The following is a 19,683-nucleotide window of genomic DNA, read 5'->3' on the forward strand; positions in this document are numbered from 1 at the left end:
ACATAGGTAAACATTGCAAAATTTCTTTCTCAGCCTCACAGTGGAATCAAAGCTTTATGACCTCAGCTCCTGGTGCACATGTGGTGCAGTCCTATAAAACCAGATCACCTCCTCCTTTATCTGTTTTTATGGCTCCACAGATGCCTTGCTCTTCCCTTGAAAAATCGTCCTCCCAGGAGATATGGATTTAATGGAAGTTAGTGAGTTAATGATGGCATAAAGCTAATTGAGAAGACAACAATCCTTTGTCTTCTGGCTTCCTCTTGTTTGTCCCAGTTGAGGCCCCTGTGCTCCAGCCATCTCAGTGCCTGCAAACTCTTTCAAACACAGTCCAGGGCTCTGTCTTCCCAGGTTTTCTCTTTTTTCTCTTCCATGCGTGTGAAATGAAGAAACACAAACCAAAAGAAACCATAAAATGTGGTTTCTTCAAAAGGCAGGATGAAGATGCTGTAGTGAGGTTTACCACACGCTGAGCCCCTTTTGGGACCTACAGTGGAGACATAGTCATCACTAAGAAAAGGCATCTGAGGCTCCCACAGGCTTGTTAAAATTAATAAGAATTTACCTAAGGGAAAATTGGTTTTCCTGAGAATATGTGACTCACTCTATTCTTGAAAACATAAAAAGACGGTGAAGCTGATGCATCTCTGCAGAGGCACTTGATGCTCAAATCTAACCATTTATTTGTGATGTTGTCAGTTCATATCTTGCAGAGCTGCGAAGAGCTGATGAAGCTCAACACGGCATTTCTCTGAACAGTGTTGATTATACATGTGCAACATTAAGGACAAAAACAACCATAAACACCATACTCGTCCATAGTCTCTCAATGTTCATTAACAATATTACATTAGCAGATGGCTTCATGTGGCTTAACATATAACATAGTGGATGGATATGACAGTTTTCAGGACAGAGGAAGCACAGCATAAATACAGTATATTGCTTTCACAAACACAGGCTTTTCAAAGCTCTGGCAATATTATAAAATAACAATGAAGCTTCATATGCAATTAAATACAAATGACTGAGCTTATGTATTTCCTGTGCAATAATTCTTAATAGTGCTTTGCAGAACTGAATTTATTTACAATATTCTGTAAAGAGCAAATGCCATTTCAGTCAAAGAATGAAGGAAAACAGAGAAAAGAGAGATGCTACTTTAAGGTAAATGCTGTCATATCCAATGTCAAGATTTATGTGGTGTTTAACCATCCATCAAATTGTTACGTTGGCCAAGTGTATTTTTTCAGTTACAGCATCAAAATTGAGAGGCCGCTCTTTAAAGAAGGAAGAAATGGCAGCTGTTTCCCACTTTTAGGTACCTATGCATGGATGTGCAAAGCAGCCTTAGGTAGACTTTCCTGACAAGCCCAGACAGTACTTTCATTTCTTTTATACAGAAGCAGCAGGATCCAGTACAAAACAAGTGCTTTACAGTGATGCTTTTAAACAACAGGCTTCAATCCTTGTTATATTTCAGTCATTTTTCACACCCAAATCTGCTTTTGATAATAGCTGGTAAGTAACTGATCCCATTTAGCAGTACAACTAATCACAACAGAACTGCACCCTGAGTGACCTCTGACGTCTGTTTGAATCTCCTGCAGCTTTTCACTACTGGAGGGAACAGCCCCCAGCTTAACACACTTGAAAAACAAGATAAATAAAAACTTTATTCCTAACTCTGTCCTTTTATATTACTTCAATTTATCACATACTTCATCTATTAGCGTTCACAAATTGGTAATGAGGAGCTTCGTAATGACTCCCAGGGTAGAGCATCAAAACACCGTGGGCACACACACCATCACATGTCACAGCATATGAACACACTGGGGGTGTGTGTATATCTGAAGCATTAGGTAACCAGTTTTATCAAGTCTCCATTTCATAAAGCTCTGGAATTGCAACTGATCCAAGGAGGTAAGACAGGACGATGTGCCAGCAGTGTCAGCACAGAAACAGCACCGGTCCTACTGACCCAGAAAGAAAACGCTCCCCTGGGGAGATTTCTTCCAGTTGCTCCTTGCAGTCCTAGTCCACGTAGCGAACACAGAAAGCCAAGAAGCAGCAGCCAATCAGTGCCACTGTGGATGCTGTAATCATGGTGACAGCACTGCCAGCAACACCAACCAGGGGCCCCAGGCCCACACCAAGGATGATCTGGGCCAGCTGGACCATGCAGGTGAGAGCAGCACAGTCAATGCCTTTCCCTCTCCCGTGCTCCCCTGCTTGCTCCCCTTCCTGCAGCTTCAGGCTCTGCAAAGAAGCACAGAACAAACCCCAGTGAAACAGGACAGTGTCAGCAACATGCAACTCCTGGCCAGTGCATTGTTACAGCCCCAGGGGCAGCAGGACAGGTTGATACCTCTCTGATTCCATTCTTGTACCAGAAAGGCTACAGAGGTTATCACAGAGATTTTACAAGTAACAATGAGTTTTCCAAGCTTCCAAATTGTCCAGATTTTCTCATCTGCATTTTTTCCCTCTATCCCTTAAGAAAGTAATTGAAACTTGCCCAGAAGTATTTTACATTTTTTTCAAGTTCCTGTCAATTTGAGCTCTATCAAACTGATGTTTGACAGGTCATCCTGTCATGGATAATTTAGATCTGACTCACAGCTGAAAGAGCCATACTATTATATTATCAAAGAATCATCATGGAATCATAGAATCATAGAATCATAGAATCATAGAATCATAGAATCATAGAATGGCTTGTTTTGGAAGGAACCTTAAAAATCATCTATTCCTTCCAATTCCCTTGTCGTGGGCAGGGACACTTTTCATTAGACCAGGGCATTCAAGAGTACACCCAACCTGGCCTTAAACTCTTCCAGGCATGGGGATCCAAAACTTCTCTGGACAATCTGATCCAGTGCCTTACCCCCCTCACAGTAAAGAATTCTTTCCTAATATCTAACCTAAATTTACTCTCTCTAAGTTTAAAGCCATTCCCCCTTGTCCTATTACTATGTGCCCTTGTGAAACGCCCCTCTCCATCTTCCTTCCAAGCTCCCTTCAGGTACTGGAAGGCCACAATTAGGTCACTCCTTCTCTTCTCCAGGCTGAACAATCCCAGTTTTCTCAGCCTTTCCTCATAGCAGAGGTCCTCCATCCCTCTGATCATCTTGGTGGCCTCCTCTGGACTGGCTCCGCCAGGTCGATGTCCCTGCTGTGCTGGGACCCCAGAGCTGGATGCAGTGCTCCAGGTGGGTCTCAGCAGAGCGGAGCAGAGGGGCAGAATCCCCTCCCTCCCCTGCTGCCCATGGGGCTCTGGATGCAGCCCAGGACACGTTTGGCTCTCTGGGCTGTGAGTGCCATGGCCGGGGCATGTCCAGCCTCTCACTCACAGCACCCCCAAGTCCTTCTGGGCAGGGCTGCTCTGGGTCTGTTCATGCCCAGCCTGTGCTGATACCAGGGCTTGCCCTGACCCAGGTGCAGCGCCAGCACTTGGTCTTGTTAAACCTCATGATGTTCCCCTGGGCCCACTCCTTGAGCATAACCAGGTCCCTCTGGATGGCATCCTGTCCTTCAGGTGTGTCAAACACACCTCACAGCCTGGTGTCACCTGCAAACTTGCTGAGGGTGCACTCAATCACTTCATCCATGTCATTAATGAAGATACTAAATCACACTGGTCCCAATACAGACCCCTGAGGGCACCACTTGTCACTGATGTCCATTTGGATACTGACTCGTTGACTGCTACCCTCTGGATGTGACCATCCAACCACCTTCTTATCCAACAGTCCACTCATCAAATCCATCTTTTCAATTTAGAGGGAAGGATGTTGTGAGGAACCATGTCCAAAGGCCTTACAGTAGTGCTGATGTGCCCCACACACATACAGGCAAGTATATGCTCAAAGTTATGGCTCAAAGCACGTAAAGGAATTCAGTATTAAAATACAAATATAATGCTTTATATATGGGGATAAAAGCAACCTGAAAACAGACATGCAGACTAGGGTTCTTCTGCACTGCTGAGGACCCCTGTTAACTACTAATTATCTGTGTATCTGCTTTGATATACATAGCAGAGCAAAAGCCTTCATTTATTCTGTGCAAGTATCTTGCATATTAGCGCCCTGTGAGGCTGGTGGATCACTGGAACAGGTTAACCAGAGGGGTTGTGGAGTCTCCATGCTTGGAATTATTCAAACCAGACCAGACATGACTTGGGGGAGCTTGCTCCATCTGCCTTGAGCACGGTTTACATGATCTCTGGTGGTCCCTTCCTCCAGGAACGAATTATTCTGTTTTATTGGGAAATTATGTGATAATTTACATATTTATTTTCTTCCTGCATAGGCTGTTAAATGGAGGAGGTTTTATTCCAACAATGAGAGGTTCCCACACTGTAGGCCAGCTGCACTGCTGTGTTCTGGTATCCAAATGCTCTTGGCCATTAAGATGCTTTTTGCTTTTGCAAACCCTATTACCTTGCCTTTGAGCCACACAAAGCTCACAAGTACTGGAGACAAACAGTCTCTTCCTAATCCAGTAGAAAAAAATTGAATTTTCTAGGGAACAGCAGCACAATACAGGAGCTGAAATGGCAGCATTATAAAACACAGCACATGATTTTGGTAGAGTGCATAGTGAGGGAAAATGTCTGCTCCTTGTTCCTAAATGACAAAGTCCCAATTTTAGACACTTGTTAAAATAAATTATATCTATTTTTCCAGGCTGTTCCCAGTGTTCCTATGTGGCAGTAGTTCTGACCGCAAATACATGAATCTGTAAATGATCACCACCTTGTGCTTGATGTTTCCTCTTTATTTTTCTTCCTGCTCTATTTATAGAAAATTGGAGCTAAACCTCAACCATTAGTATAAAATCTAACATAGAATTATATATCATTTAACATCTGTCATACCAAGTACCATACACCAAACAAGAATTGGTTGTCTTACAAGTAACACATGAATACTGGCATAGTAAGTATAAAGTTTATGCACACTTCAGCATATTTTATTTCACTTATGTCTTGGAACAGACTAAAATTTTCATTTACTCCTTCTCTCTGAGTTGGCTGACCTGAGGTTAGAATTGAGATCTCACCCTAACCTGGGCTCATTCCCTGTCCTTTGTTTTATGTTTATAAAACATCATGATCATTCTCTGTTGGAAGGAGCAAAGAAATGAACTGAAAAATTGGGAATCAGATATATGAAACATTTAACTACTTTGAGACATCCTCCTAGCATTCAGTAGAATAATTAAAAGGTTTTCTTGTGTTCATCATTCAGAGGGTGCTGGTGAAAGTTGTACAGAACGGTAGGACATGTTCTCCAGCACTTGGTCTGGACCTGTGCTGGTTTCAACTGTGTTTCTATATGGTTTTCCAATAGTTCAACATTACCTTTATTAATTTCTTCAGATATCCCAGGACATACTGAGAACTTTTCCTAATTTTTCCCAACTCTCCTTAATCCTTTTTGTTTCCAACTGTTTCACTAACTTAAGAGACTTGAGAGAACTTTTCCATTAAAAAACTCTACAATACATGAAGATCCTGCTGTGCCCAGTAACATGATACAAGGTGTGCAAGTTTTTCCAGATTTTCCTTAGAAACAGGATTTAATGCCGTGAAGGACAAAAAACCAACCCCAGACATTTAGAAAGTGGTATATGATTTAATACTGAACTATATAAAATTGTTTCTACTTGAATGTCATGTGTTTATTAGCTAAGAGCTTTAGTAACACTTTGCAGTTAACTGAAAATTCCGACAGCCTTTACAGGATTGTTGTTCACCTCAGGCTCTCAAAAGTCAAGTCCTTTGCTAACATGGCTGGAAGGAAGGATATAAGGAAGGTAGCAGCTGAAGGCAACACAAGAGGTAAGCCCTGTTACCTGCTTACTGCCTGAACACGTACTGTGATTGGCTTAGTTTCAGATGTGATGATAAATAATTATTTGTTTCATCACAGGCCTGTTTGGAGAGTTTGGAGCCGGGATGTTAACTCTCTCTGTCAGAAACCTCCTGTTCACACGTGTCATAATAGCTCAAAATTAAAATTCAAAGCTGCTCACCATTTCTATCCAGTTTACCCCCAAAACAGATTGAACAGACAGATATACTTAATGTTTCTTGAGACATTGCACTCACTTCTTCTTCCCTGTGGTACTCTGCAATGAGGTGGAATGGCACTGTGTACAGTGTGCTGGACATGACTCCAAAGAGTGAACAGAGAACCAGGGCAGAATAGATGTTGGGAAACAAGCCAATTAGTCCAGTACCCAGTCCAAAAAGTAGGTATCCAATGAAATAAAGTCCCTTTAATCCTATGTATGGCAGAAGGACTTTCTGCAAATCTGCAAAAAGAAAGCAAAAATACTGGTAAGATTGAAACAAAACAGGTCACATTTTATCAGGGAGTTCCTTTTAAGGAGTTGTGTTTTGTAAAATGCAATGATGGAGATAATGATTTTGGAAATTACCTCAAATTGCTGTAGGTATAAACTTGCCAAAGAATACTTGCCCACACCACCCAGAGCTCAACCTGCAGCTCGCACTCCAGCTGCACCCAGACATACTTGTGCTGAATAGATGTTCCTCCACAGGAAGGCCACACAGAAATACCTGCAGTTAAGCTCCAAAGGTGAAAACATTTCCCTCAAGCCTCTTCTAGATGCTCAAATCGACCCCCAAAATGCTACTTGTTTGAGTTTTCAGATCACGAGTAGTTTTTTTAATCCATGAGAAGAGTTATGGTGAAATCTCTCTGGGGAGCTGTGCTAGCATGTTTACACATAATTTTGGAGAGCAAGCTTCAAGCTTCTGGCAAGAACTTCTGCATGGGGAGTGCAGATGGGGAGAGACCACCTTTGAGAGCCTACAGCTATGGCACTGCTAGGTGAAAGAGCATCTAAGAATTTAGTCTGGCAGTTAACTTCAGGATGATTTTAAGTGTTCAGGGTCAGTTCATGTGCAGAACAATGTGTTACTCCCAAAGTGACCCCTCATCATGTGGTCAGGAACTGTTTGTTTTAAGATAGGAATTTCTAGCAATGCTGAGAATGTAACATTCTCTAAAGCTTTAATGTAGAAAAAAATCCAGGTAATTTGGCATCCCTTTATGGTTTTTAAACAATGGCAAATAGTAAACATGGTGGTGTAGTTCATTTGTGGGTACTTACAAGAATAGACTGATGAAGAAATTGCATTGATGCACAGTCCCCAGCATCCCATCTCTACCCCTGTTTTGTAGGTAAGATAGAGTGTGGAGTTGTGAGGTGCGTAAGGATTACCTTGGTATATAACCTGAAAGAGACCACAAAAGTCACAGAAGGCAAGGATGGCTGCATGGATGGAATGTCTCCTTCTTGCAGGAACAGGGCCCCATGCCTGTGGTAGGGAGCACCCAAGAAATCTGTTAAGCAGTGTCCTAACCACTCATTTGTAATTCTCCAGTTTTCACACTCACATCTCCTGGACCATCACATCCCAGGGTCCACCTCATTTATTACCCTCTGCCTTTTCCTGGACTGTTCATTGACTCATTTGCTCTTTTATCCTTTGGGTGTCTCACTTCCAACTAACTTTCTCTCTCCACTTCTGCCTTCTCGCCTTAGCCTTTCTTTCCCTTATTTATCTACATTTTTTTGTTTGTTTGCTTTCTCTTTCAGGTTTACCTCAACATACTCATTTTTCCACACAGTTGTTGTCTTATTCAGTTCTTTTTCTAGACAAGCAAAACTTTTTTCTTTCAGTTGCTCATCTATGCTGCAGGGAAAAAAACCTCCCACTTGCCTTGCCTACAGAGACAAGAAAGGCAAGGAAATGGGAACACTATGTGGAAACCACAGAAGAACAGGGAGTGGCAGTGAGTGGGTTTGTGTCAGGAGCATATTAGTACTCTGGAAGAAAGGAGGCATGTCCATATAGGCAGGAATCACTGTCAAGGACATACAGTCCCTGGGAATGGCATGGAAAAGGGACTACTGGATATTGTGAAAGCAAACAGCTCCTGGCAAAAGGGACTCACTACCGACAAATGCAAGAAGATAAAAGCTTTCTGCTACCAAGTAGCTCCCTGTGTGCAAAGAGCTGCATGGCCTGAGGCCAGGGAGGCTGTAGGGCAGGTGAGGGGTTTTGTGTGTATGCTGCACACACACCAGGACAAGGCCATCTGCCTCCAAGCATTGCCCCAGTTAGAAAACCTGCCCATCTCGGAGCAGCTCCAAAGCCAAAGCAGAAAATGGATGTGTTTAGACCATCTCTGAGAGCTTCACTTGGAACAGTTAGACACTAATGGCCTTACAAACACTAAAGGTTTTCCCCAGTGATTACACAGACAGGCTCGGAACAAGGGCTTGACCTTAATTAGCTGTTTTAAAAAAACTATTGTTGAGCCATCCAGATATAAATGGCTCTGACACCAGTGTAATTTCCTCAGGATAGTAATACCATTTCATTTCTTTTTGATGGAGGAGGAGTTGCTACAAGGAAGGAGAAGCAAGAGGATTTTATGCTTTACCTGTCCCATGAAATCCGTGAAGAAGAGCATGTTGGACAGGAAAGCCATCCATCCAAAAAGGTGGCTCACACACAGACAGCGATAGTGGGATGGCATGCTTAAAAGTGTCTTCAAGAGTGATTTAAGGGTCATCTGCCTTTTTTCCTAAAAGCAAATATTCAAGAATAATACAGTATTATTGCTCTGAAATTTTGAAATTTTGAAATATTGAAATAGCTGACAGAAAATGAAGAAGGCCTTAGTATCTTTTCATTGCTAAACTTCCAGTCTTTTCTTTTTTGCTAGGAAGGGTTGCTTGGGTACTGAATTTCCTTCAGTTTATAAAATTCCCAGAAACTATAGAAGAGATGGAGAATACCAACAAGAATGTAACATTTCTTGCTGTTATAATCAGTAGGGTGATTATTTACATGTAGAACCAAAGGGAAATTTTCTGCCAAAGCAGATTCCGAAAATTAATTAAAAAAAGTTTTAAAAATGCCCAACAAACCAACAACAGAAGCAACCAAAGCCAAAAGTTATTTCTTTATATAGACCATCAGCTTTACATTGAAAATTTAAAGCTGCCACAGAAAAAAAGTTATGCTCAAAATAATTCTTGAAAATTAAAATATATCAGTTGTGGATATCTGAGCATTTCTGAGACCTTACTCCCACTCTGTTCTATTTTCTATGCTGAATTCCCTATGAAACTTATTTTTCAAGGGAAACTTCTATCTCTTCAGGCATATGAGATTTCCACTGTGCACTGTCTTCCCTTCCATGAAGCAGGGAGAAGCTGTGGTTCATCATGGTAGCACACAGAGAATGTGAGCTCCAGCATCTAAACACTTCATACCGTGGGAGAAATAAGCCATTTCACAATCAAAACTTAACTGGTGCTGGTTAACTAATCTCACTGATGAAGATAACCAAATTTTCTCACCACCTTCAATGCCCCACATAATTTCCCTCCTCGTCTCAATCCTGTGCCCCAAAACTCTCAGTTTCTTTTCCAGTCACATTCATCAGATCATTTGTATTACTTTTTTTTTTGACTACTGTAGGTGTGCTTGATATCAGGTATTTTGACATGTAATTTTTCCTGCATTAAAGCTCCTGCATAGTTCTGTGCTTTTAAAGAAAAAGAAAGACTATTTTAATTGTGCAGGATGGAACACTTCCAGTTTTCTCTCATAATGTTTGGAGACAACAGTGCTGGGAGAGATGGTAAGGGAAGAAGTACGTCATGAAATGTGGAAGAACTGAAAAAGTTATGCTAATTACTGGAAATTACTGGAGTGAATCTTGTCTTCAATTTGCTGTAAGGTGTCACTTTTTCCTTTCTTCCTTCAGTGTTGTACTTACTTTTCACAGTTCTACTTTCCTTTGAATTAGGCTATGCTGCAAGCTACTCTATGAATAATCACCACATATAAAGTTGGAAAATACTTTGCTTCAGTGTGAGGTTTTTAATCCTCATAGGAATGCCAAAATTCAAGTTGCTGACTGTCACCTTGGACTGTATGTTGTCCAAATCCCTTGGAATTTCTCTTGGCATCACTGTCTTTTTTAAACAGGGTAAGTTTTATATTCTTCTACAAATATAAAAAGAAAACAAAAAAAATTCCAGATTGACTGATTAGTGTTATTTCAAGGATAATAATTATCATTTGACTTGGCTTAATTTAGTTTGCAATTCTTCCACTTTCTTTAGTTTTTTTAAAATAGCCTTTCCAATCAAGTTTTAAGATAAGGTCATGGAACTACAAAAGACACTGCAGTGATTACAAACAATAATTTGACAGCTAGATAGAAATGCTTTCTTTCTATTTAGATATTCCAGAGAGTGGAAATGGAAACTAGAAGTGTTTAATGCACACATTCAAAACGTACCAGCACACACACTGCATGCTAATTTAAATAATGTGCTGAAGCTTGGCTCTGTTTAAGCATCTTATCTTTCAAAAGCTCACAACACCAAACAAACGCTAAAAAATCACTACAACTCAGGGCATAAGATGATTCATAAGAATACAGAAGAGGCAATCTGATGTTGCTGCCTGCCCCCGAGGTGCAGCCCAGCCCCGGGACTGGCCAGGCATGTCTGGATTTGTTTCAGCCATGTGCTCTGAATCCCCTTTGTTCTAAGCGCGGGTAAAACTTGAAAGTAGCACGGGCTCCCCCGAAACAGAGTCCGATTGGCTGATAACCCGGGTCCGCTCCTGCTCTCCCCTCTCCCTTCCCCCGAGAAAGTCGGCTTCGTCCCTCATGCTCCTGCCTCCCTTCTGTGAACAGCTTCTCCTGTCTCTCTCGGGACAGGAGGAATAAAGAAACAGGATTTAAAGGCACAGAGTTTGGGCTGTATTTCTACCTCTTTGCTTCTGCTTTTGACATTAGCTTTACAGCTGTCACTTGCTGCATTTCGGAGCCACCGAGTCGCTGGATTGCCCGTGCTGTCTCTCTAGGCAGCTCGGGGCTTTCCAAGGCACAGAATGGTGAGCCAGACGACTGAGCAAGCTGGCAGCATTTCGTCAATATGACTTGGGTTTTATGGCAGTGGACCCTGAATAATTTGGCACTATGCAAAAGAACACAGGGCTAATTGCTTTGTGTGTCTGGTCATACTGTAACAGGTCAAATCTCATTAATAATCATGTTAGCTATTAGCATGTGAGAGCATGGGCCTTAATTTAGAACAAATAGGGCCATGATGCCCGCAATAAAAAAAAGAGACAGAAAAAGAGGAAGCCAAACCATTTCTTCAAGGAAGTGATTACAGTAATGAATGAACTCAGCAAACATGTGCCACAGGAGAGAGATCATTAAAGCAGAGAGTGCCTCGAATTCATACACAATCAGGCACATCAAAGAAACATGAGACTGATCAAAGCACTGGGGACTCTCACAGGCTGCCCAGCCTAATCAGAGAGAAGGGCAATGGCACAGGCTTGCCCACAGTGGATGCCACAGCTTCACCTCAGGTGTCAGACGTTACTGACTCAGTGGAATTATTTCTTGCCAAGGCAGAGGCTACCCAAAACCACAATCTGGTCCCCTACTTCCACTGCATCGCTCTCTCATCTTCATTTGCCTTCTTTTTTTTTAGAGCCTGAATTGTCCAAGCAGCCAATGACACTCAGCATCTCTAACAATTTGGAGGATGCTCAGAGTGCACAGCGCTGGTGAAGGATGCTGGCTGCTCAAGTTGGCCTGCAGTGGGGAAGCTGAGACAGCATCACAGCGTTCCTGTCAGATTCTCCCCACAACTGTTGCCTTGCTGTCTGCCCCACTCTGTGTTTGCCTGGCATTCTCATCAGGCAGTGCTCATCTCATATGTCTTGCATCTGGGGTAATAATACTTTTCTTCAGGTTAGAAACACCAAGTGCTATTATAAAACAAATTACAAATAGTAAAAGATAATAAATCCCTTTTATTTATAGATTAAACAAGAGTATTGCTTTCTTACTTATAACCATTTGCATATGCTTAAACGTTTTACCTGATTTATCAAACCTTTGCATCAGTGTATCGGGGATGGATAATGCCAAAAGATCAAAAGTGAAATTACAATGAGAAGCAACTGTGCCACCACTATTTTGTTATACTTTCCTTACCTAGGGTACCATGAGATAGCCATGAGGATTTCTAGCACTAGGAGTCATCAACAAAACAGTAAAAATTATCATCTGTTCCCAAGACCATTCTAGAAGTGGGCTCCCCAGATATTTTTCTGGTAGATTCACCTTTTCCTAGGTGCCTTAGGTTGAAGAAATCTCCCATAAAAATGCATCAGAAACAAAATAACAGTGAGAATTTAAAAGTACTCACTATTCTCTTGCACCTCAAAGTTTTTCCAAAGACACAGCTACAATATCACTCAAAATAAAACTAAAACTCTAGTAGCAAGGCATAACTTCTGTAGAAGTAACAATTTTAAACATATTAGTACTCAATGAAATGCTGAGCAGCAGAAAACCCAAATGTTTACTAGAGAGGGAATGCACATTTCACATGTACTATGTACAAAATTGTGTGGACTTCAGTGGGAATTAGAGACGTACATCAAAGATTATTGGCTGTAGTATTTGTCCACAATTTTATGATAATTCTATCAAGACTATGGGATAAAGTAGATCCTATTTGCAAAATTCACATGAGGAGGATATCAAGAGACTGACATAGAGCAGAAAACCAAACCATGTTCTCCCTCATCCCTGCCAATTGATCAAAGCATCGGAATTAGCCTCTTGCTGGCAATACTTTCTAAAGAAAAAAAAATAAAGAATAAAAAAGCAAGCAGGATTTCTCCTGTCTCTGTATCCTGGTGGAAGGTTGTTCTCTGTGCATGTTAAAGGACTCCATTACAAACAATCAGCATTAGCCAATTAAGGGGTCTCCAAGGATGCAGATACGCCCTATAAAATCATCTCTGCACTCACCGCGCATTTCCCTGGCTTGGCTGCAGCCTTTATTTCGGTACATGTTGATTTTAAGTATCCATTCTTGATTTCCTCCTCAATGGAGTTGTATTGATGGGGCTCAGTCACTTCCAACAAGAACTTTGCCTCTTCGTGTTCGTGTCTGAGTGGGACTTCAGGAATACTGCACAGATGTACGGTAAGGCAGATTATGAAAACCAAGGCTGCAAACAAGAAGATCACCTGGAATTCTGATGCCAAGGTATATCCTAGTATAGTTTGACCCCAATCCACAGCACCTGTCAGGTAACCCAGGGCTCCTCCCAAACCTACAATGGTGGGGGAAAAAAAAGGAAAAAAAAAAAAAAGTGTGCTGGCATTGATAAAACAAACAAATGAACAAACATAATACCCTCAACATCCCCTCTAGACATGAATAATCACTCGTCAGATATTTATCACAAGAAATAGGAATACTGAGATAATGACAGACATGAGCAGTTACTAAAACATCTCTTGAAAAATCTTCTCAGATCTGGTAGGCAGAGCTCTCCAGAAATTGCCTGAACATACAGCAACATAGCCTCCATCTCTTTTTTTTGACTCTTTGAAGCTTTATTTTCTTTGAAATGGTAAACAATACAAGTAGAACTGAGTAAAGTCCTACTGAAATTTACGTGGGTTTTTTTTAATTTCACAGAACAAACACTTCTTAAATGATATTGAGACCATCTATAGTTTAGAATTTGTAAAATGTATTTTATTTAGCTTAGTCCAAACATAAATACTGCCTCCATGGGAAATTTTTTAAAAAGGGAATAAACCCAAAAGCATTGTTTTGTAGTTATACAAACCCAAGTACCTCATCACTTGGAAAAGAAAACAGAAAGGACCAAATACAAGTGTGTAATCCCATTTACTAATTCTGTCAGAAAAGGTAGACTAAAAGGTAAAATGAGACTGCTACTTTGTGCCTTGAAGTTAATAAACCCAGCTTTCAGTCAGTTTGGTTTTCTTACAATTTCTTCTCTTTGTTGTAAGTGCACACAAAGATGCACAGGGAAGTGCCCCCTGTTACATCCAACACAGAGCTCTGGTTGGGGTGGCACCTTTGTAGACTCCTGACACCTTGTTAACCAGGTGTCTCTGGTGGATGGATGTGTGGGAGTTCCACAGGATAGCAGCTTTTCAAGGACTTGGAAGCATTTCTGCTCCTCTGCTTAGGAGAACTGATGACAATGTACAGCAGAACCCCTCATCTAACAAAAACTAACAGCACCTACACTTGCTTCCCCAGCAAAACACAGGATTTTGATTTCATTCTGGGCTTTCTGTACTGTTTCCCCCTCCTGGGTCTGATTATGACCCTTCTTCATTGTGTCCTATGGCATTTCATAGGGGACTGTATCCTTGCTTGTTCTCATAAAAAACAATTACGCTATTAACAACCTTTTAAAGAAAATCTACACTACATGGTTTCAGTGTATGTTTGCAGAGAGAATGTTTGACATTTGAGGTTGTCTTTGCATGCTGTTTTGTAAAAAAAAGGATCATGATATTGGAATGAAGCCCAAATATTTTGTGTTGGATGTGTGCACTCTTTCTTCCACTTGTGTAAGTTGCCATGGGTTTCATAATTGCAATGCTATCAAGTTTCATGTTCAAAGCCTAAACTGAAAGCAAACTGGAGAGTAAAATCTTAGAAATATTAAGTATAAAAAGAAGGAACTAAAGTGGGGAAAATAAATAATATCTAAAATAGAAACTAGAAAAGAAATGGGAAGATTGCTGTCTGTGTACAACTGGGATAAAATATCAGGGAATGATAAATACAAACTGTCGGGAATGGATATTAAGATCAGATTTGAGGGAAAACTAATGCCAAGGCCAGGGAATTACTGGAGCAGAGTGACTTGGGAGGCTGTAGAACTCCAGTCAAGGGAGGATTTCAACACCAGACTGGAGAATTTTCAATTAGGAAGGGTTAAAATATTGATGAACTTGCTGTAGAGAGCTCAGGATGCTGGACCAAGTAATGCACTCTGCCCCAGTCTTTTTTCATGGTATTTGTCCCATATCCCTTTTCACAGCTCAGTGCACAAATGAAACAGCTAAATCTGCAGCTTCAAATCTTCAAATTTGGAGACTTTTTAGTATCATCCAAAAAAAAGGCAACCAGAGTTGTGCTGAATATACATAGAGACTCACTCCTCTCTATGTCCAAACAAGTGAAGCTTTAAAATTTTATCTGTCATTTTCTAACGGGTCATACAGATTTTGTTCCCATGTGGCTTTAAGCTTCCCCCATAATCTGTGTTCCTGGACACAGGTATTTCTTGTGTCCAAAACTGTTGTCAGTAGCTACTACATCTCCCTCCTTGAGCAGAGTAACTGCTACTGAATCTATGTGTCTCTGTTCTTGGTGGGGCTCAGAAGCCACCAAAATCTGTGACTAAGACTGCATGACTTCTCATGTAGTCTGCTTTTTGTCTAGTGCTTTCACAGGGACTGCTCTCAGACATGGCAAGGAGGCTGCTCCAGAGTCTCTTCACAGGTACACAGCCTTAGGTGTCTACCCTTTGCATTTCCCCAACACAGGGCTCACATTGTACAGATGAATTCATAGAATCAGGGGTTGGAATAGACCTTAGAGATCACCCAGCCCCAACCATCCTGCATTTGGCAGGGACACCTCCCACTAGACCAGGCTGCTCAAGGCCTTATCCCATCTGGCCTTGAACACTGACAAGGTTGTGGCATCCACAACCTCCCCGGACAACCTAATCCTGTGCATCACCACTGATGCCTTTTCCTGGTCTTAAAATCAAGAGTCAAACACAGTTAGAAGGGGAAAAGGGATTTTACCTCGGTATTCATCTTAAGGATCCTTAGGTGCACACGTCCAGGTTGAATGCACCGAAATACACACTACAGTGCCTCCCAGAAGATCGGGCATAGCATTATAGGTTTTACTAATTAGCATACCTTTCAAAGATTCTCTAATGAGAGGCTTGAATGAGCCCCCCTCCCCAAGGAGCCTGCCCCTGGATGGATGTGTTCTGGAGAGGACCTTGGAGTTTGGGGCACACTGATCTCTAGCTACGAAGCTTCTAAAATGTTTAGTCTCTCAGCTTGACAAACAAGTCCAAGAATGTAGGCAAAAAGCACTAAGAATACAGAAGTTGTAAAAAGGTGTAACAGGGGTATAAAAGAAAAGGCAAAAATCGTCATAGGGAAGAATTTCTTCCTGAGATCTAGCCTAAATTTCCCCTCATCTTCCTAAAGAAGACTCCCTCTCCAGCTTCCCTGTGGCCCCCCTTCAGACACAGGAAGGTACCTATGACGTCTCCACACAACCTTTTCTTCAGGATGAACAGCCCCAACTTTCTCAGCCTGTCACATAGGAGAGGTGCTTCAGTCCCCTTATCAACTTCATGGCCCTCCTTTGGATTTGTTCCAACAGTTTTGTGTCCTTCTGTAACTCGACAGCATTCCAAACATGTACAAAGGCAAATGAAGCTGTTAACTTCATTTGCAAGAACTTGCACTGACCTACTTGGGCCTATTCTGTGGGAGTTGTGAATTTCTGAATTCTACACAGAACTTCTGTTTCTGTACAGCGCATACTGGTGCATTGCTGAAGAGTGAAAGTAAATTGGTTTGTGCAGCTCTTGTTCCATGTCACATGCTGAATCAAAAATGTTACTTTTATGTGCAGTAGCAATGAAACAAGTTACATCCATTAATTTTTGCCTCACCAAAAACTTGGAAAAAAACCAAAACAAGCTGAACAAACACTACTTCGCTTTTATAATAACTAACTACTCTTCCTTAAATCATGTCTGTGTTGCTGTCATTGTTTATGCCTGCAGCTTTTTGCAGAATTCTTGTAGCAGCAATCACAAGTTGCTGTTCTCTGGAGCAGTGAAAACCCAGCAACAAAAGACTCGTGACTGAAGTGCAGGATCAGATGATCAGTTCATTCAAGATTAGAAACACAGTGAGGATAAAATCCATGCAATTGCTTTCCCCTCCTTTGAGAGGTAGGGAGGAAAAGAAGGGATCTGAGTACCTGTAAAGAGGGCGTGGTAATGCAGACCCTTCTCTTTATCCTGATGAGAGCAGACATCAAATAAATACGCTTTGATGGGACCATCAATAAAATCAGCTGCAAAATCAAAAAGTACTACTCCCAGCATGGTAATGACTATTGCCCAGGTCCGCTGCTTGTCTTTCTCATTGATGAAAGCTACAAAAAGAAAAACACCCTCATTCTGACAGCAATAGCGTATGTTCTGCAAGACCAAATTTTGTCTTTCCTTATATCTCAAAATCTAAACAACAACTGGTTATGCAATAGTGACACCAGAATCTCATCAGAGAAGCGGGAGAGCTGAGTCTGTGTAGTGCTGAGCTGGGCTAGGTTGACTTACTGCCTCGAGTCAGCACATGCTCAGAATGCTCCAAGCTCCATGACCAAGAGCATCACTATCCTTAGTCCACTCCATTAGACCTTCAAGGCAGGCTCTGGTAGCCTAACACATGCATTTTGCAGTACTTTTTGGTTTATTCTATTTGTCCCACCCTTATATTGTTTTAGATAATCAAAAATTGACTGCAACAACTCTTTCTGGGTCAGTGAAATAAAGTATATTTAACACCAGTAATATTCAGGAAGAGAAAATAAATCGATCCATAAAGACACACACCTCCCCCATCTGCCTAGTCAGCAACAACTTTCTATCAAGACTTTAAGAAGTTACATTCCAAGCTAAAATGTAACAATAGGGATGCCACCCCTATTTGATTTCGCATGTTTCAGCTGCAACAGTTTCCAGGCAGTTACGGATTTCTGTTTTACCTCTACAACACAGTTCTGAGTCAAGTCAGTGCTGCAATAATTAAAGTGTTAGTATTTTGAATACTAATCCATCTAAAATAGGGACGAACAGGGATCCCGTTTGGATATGTATTACATCACAGAAACAATACTATAATTTAAGCAAACAAGGTAGATCTTAGTTCATAAAAACTTCTAAGGCCTAAGCAAATCTTTACCTGTAGGAGCTTATCAGGCAACCAAACCAACATACAACAGACTGTAATCACATGCACAAACTACAGAACACTGTGTACAGGGTACCTAACATGCAATGTTAGATTTGAGTGTATACAAAGATTCCAGTGCTCCCCAGCTCTTTCAGTGCTCCCGAGCCACATGACACCAAATTTTAACAGTGCATTTTAAGAAGGAAAAGAGGAACCCCTCTCTTTTCTCTGATTCAAAAGGCTAAGATGAGTTTTGTATGTCAGCATAACACATACCCCTCACTCACCTGAGATCATCACGTCCCCATTGAGGTACAAAGCCATGCCTAACAGCATTATGATGCCCAGACACAGAATGTAAGGTCGCCTCCTGCCCCAGCAACAGGTGCAGTGATCACTGGCTGAACCTACCACGGGCTGTAGCACAAAGCCCAGGATAGGGCTGATGAGCCACACGAGGCTGTAGAGGCTCTTGGGCAGCCCTACACTGAGCAGCACCGGAGTGACAAAGGCGGCCTCCACGGCATAGCAGAACTCCCGGCCAAACATGGCCATGCTGTGCATGACCAGCCTTCCCACCGCTCGCTTCTTTGGCACCACTGCTCCAGTCCTCATCACTGACTGCCCCGGAGCTTCCTGCTTCTCTCTGGTGCTGTCCATGTCAGCCTTGGCCACTTCAGAGGTGGGTGGAAGAGCCTTGTGGAAGCTCTCTTTCGTTAAGGTCATTGTTCCGGCTGCAAGCAGCGCCGCAGTGAGCTGGTGCTGCCTGCTCCGGCTGACATGGGGCCCAGATCATATGCCGGGTGGGATCGGTCTGTGCTGGGGGAGGGACTCACATACTTTCATGGCTCTGCGATCACAAGTTATGCCAGGAAGGGGGTGGGGAAGTGTGTGTTCACATTAGCAGATCTGAGCCTTTGGGCGTCTGCACTGCTCCCAACTATCCACAACTGAGGAATTACTGTTTATGCATGAAGCACACATATAACAGGAACATACATCGTATGGTCCAGGTGCAGGATTAGCCTGACACAAAGCTGTTCCTCTTGTTGTAAGATCTTGCTGTAAGACATCAGCAGTACCAGTAATCTACGCCTTGTCTTTCCGTTCAGCAAACATGAGCATCAGACAGAGTGACCATTCCCTGCTGTCTGAACTGGGAGGAAAATCTCTATCTATCTGAAGAGGATTTCAATGCACTTCATGAGGCTGAGTAAGTGAACCTATCCATCGCCCTTGAGCGTTAGAGGCAGATAGAAATCTTGACAGAAATCTGTCAATCAGCAACTGATGAGTACTATTTTGTATCTGCTGTACTGCCCTCAAAAGAATTGATTATTTTCTTGGTTTCTGAAAACAACGGATATTAGGATCACTTAGACATGGGTTTTTTAAACAGTCTTACCTACCAGGGGAAGGCCTTAAGGAAAACCTTAGCGACATTACTCAAACTGTACCTTTCAGCACTGGGCACCTGAGTGAGGCAGCTGATCCAACCTACGCTGAAGCAACATGAGGTTTTAAATTGATGTCAGTAATTTCAGTTTTTCATACTTTAGTACAATGGAAATTACATTTGATAATGCTGATTTTTCTCCAACACAATCAGATACCTCTGGGACTAAGAAAATTGTCAAATCCTATGGTAAGTGTATAACATTCAGTAACTTACACTAGACTGATGATCAGCTGGAAACTTAAGGTGCTTTTGCTGATGGTTTAGACAACTTGCCAGGACGTA

The 19,683-nt window shown here is 41.9% G+C and overlaps 1 protein-coding gene across 2 annotated transcripts; it reads right to left on the reverse strand.

Annotated features, from left to right (window-relative positions):
- Positions 1–653: 653 nt before the first annotated feature.
- SLC45A2 (solute carrier family 45 member 2) lies at positions 654–18,695 on the reverse strand. 2 transcript variants are annotated; one of them, XM_069001380.1, is made up of 7 exons: positions 18,230–18,695; positions 16,966–17,142; positions 12,915–13,117; positions 8,493–8,636; positions 7,153–7,276; positions 6,122–6,327; positions 654–2,262 (listed from the first exon to the last, which is right to left on the reverse strand). In XM_069001380.1, exons 1-7 carry the CDS (start codon positions 18,666–18,668, stop codon positions 2,038–2,040), a joined length of 1,518 nt encoding a protein of 505 aa, XP_068857481.1. In that variant the 5' UTR covers positions 18,669–18,695; the 3' UTR covers positions 654–2,037. The 2 variants fall into 2 exon arrangements, with proteins under 2 accessions (XP_068857481.1, XP_068857480.1); XM_069001379.1 differs by having other exon boundaries at positions 12,915–13,222.
- Between the last annotated feature and the right edge of the window lie 988 nt (positions 18,696–19,683).

Source organism: Aphelocoma coerulescens (genome assembly GCF_041296385.1).
Source record: "Aphelocoma coerulescens isolate FSJ_1873_10779 chromosome Z unlocalized genomic scaffold, UR_Acoe_1.0 ChrZ, whole genome shotgun sequence".
In the NCBI taxonomy this organism is placed as follows: Eukaryota; Metazoa; Chordata; class Aves; order Passeriformes; family Corvidae; genus Aphelocoma; species Aphelocoma coerulescens.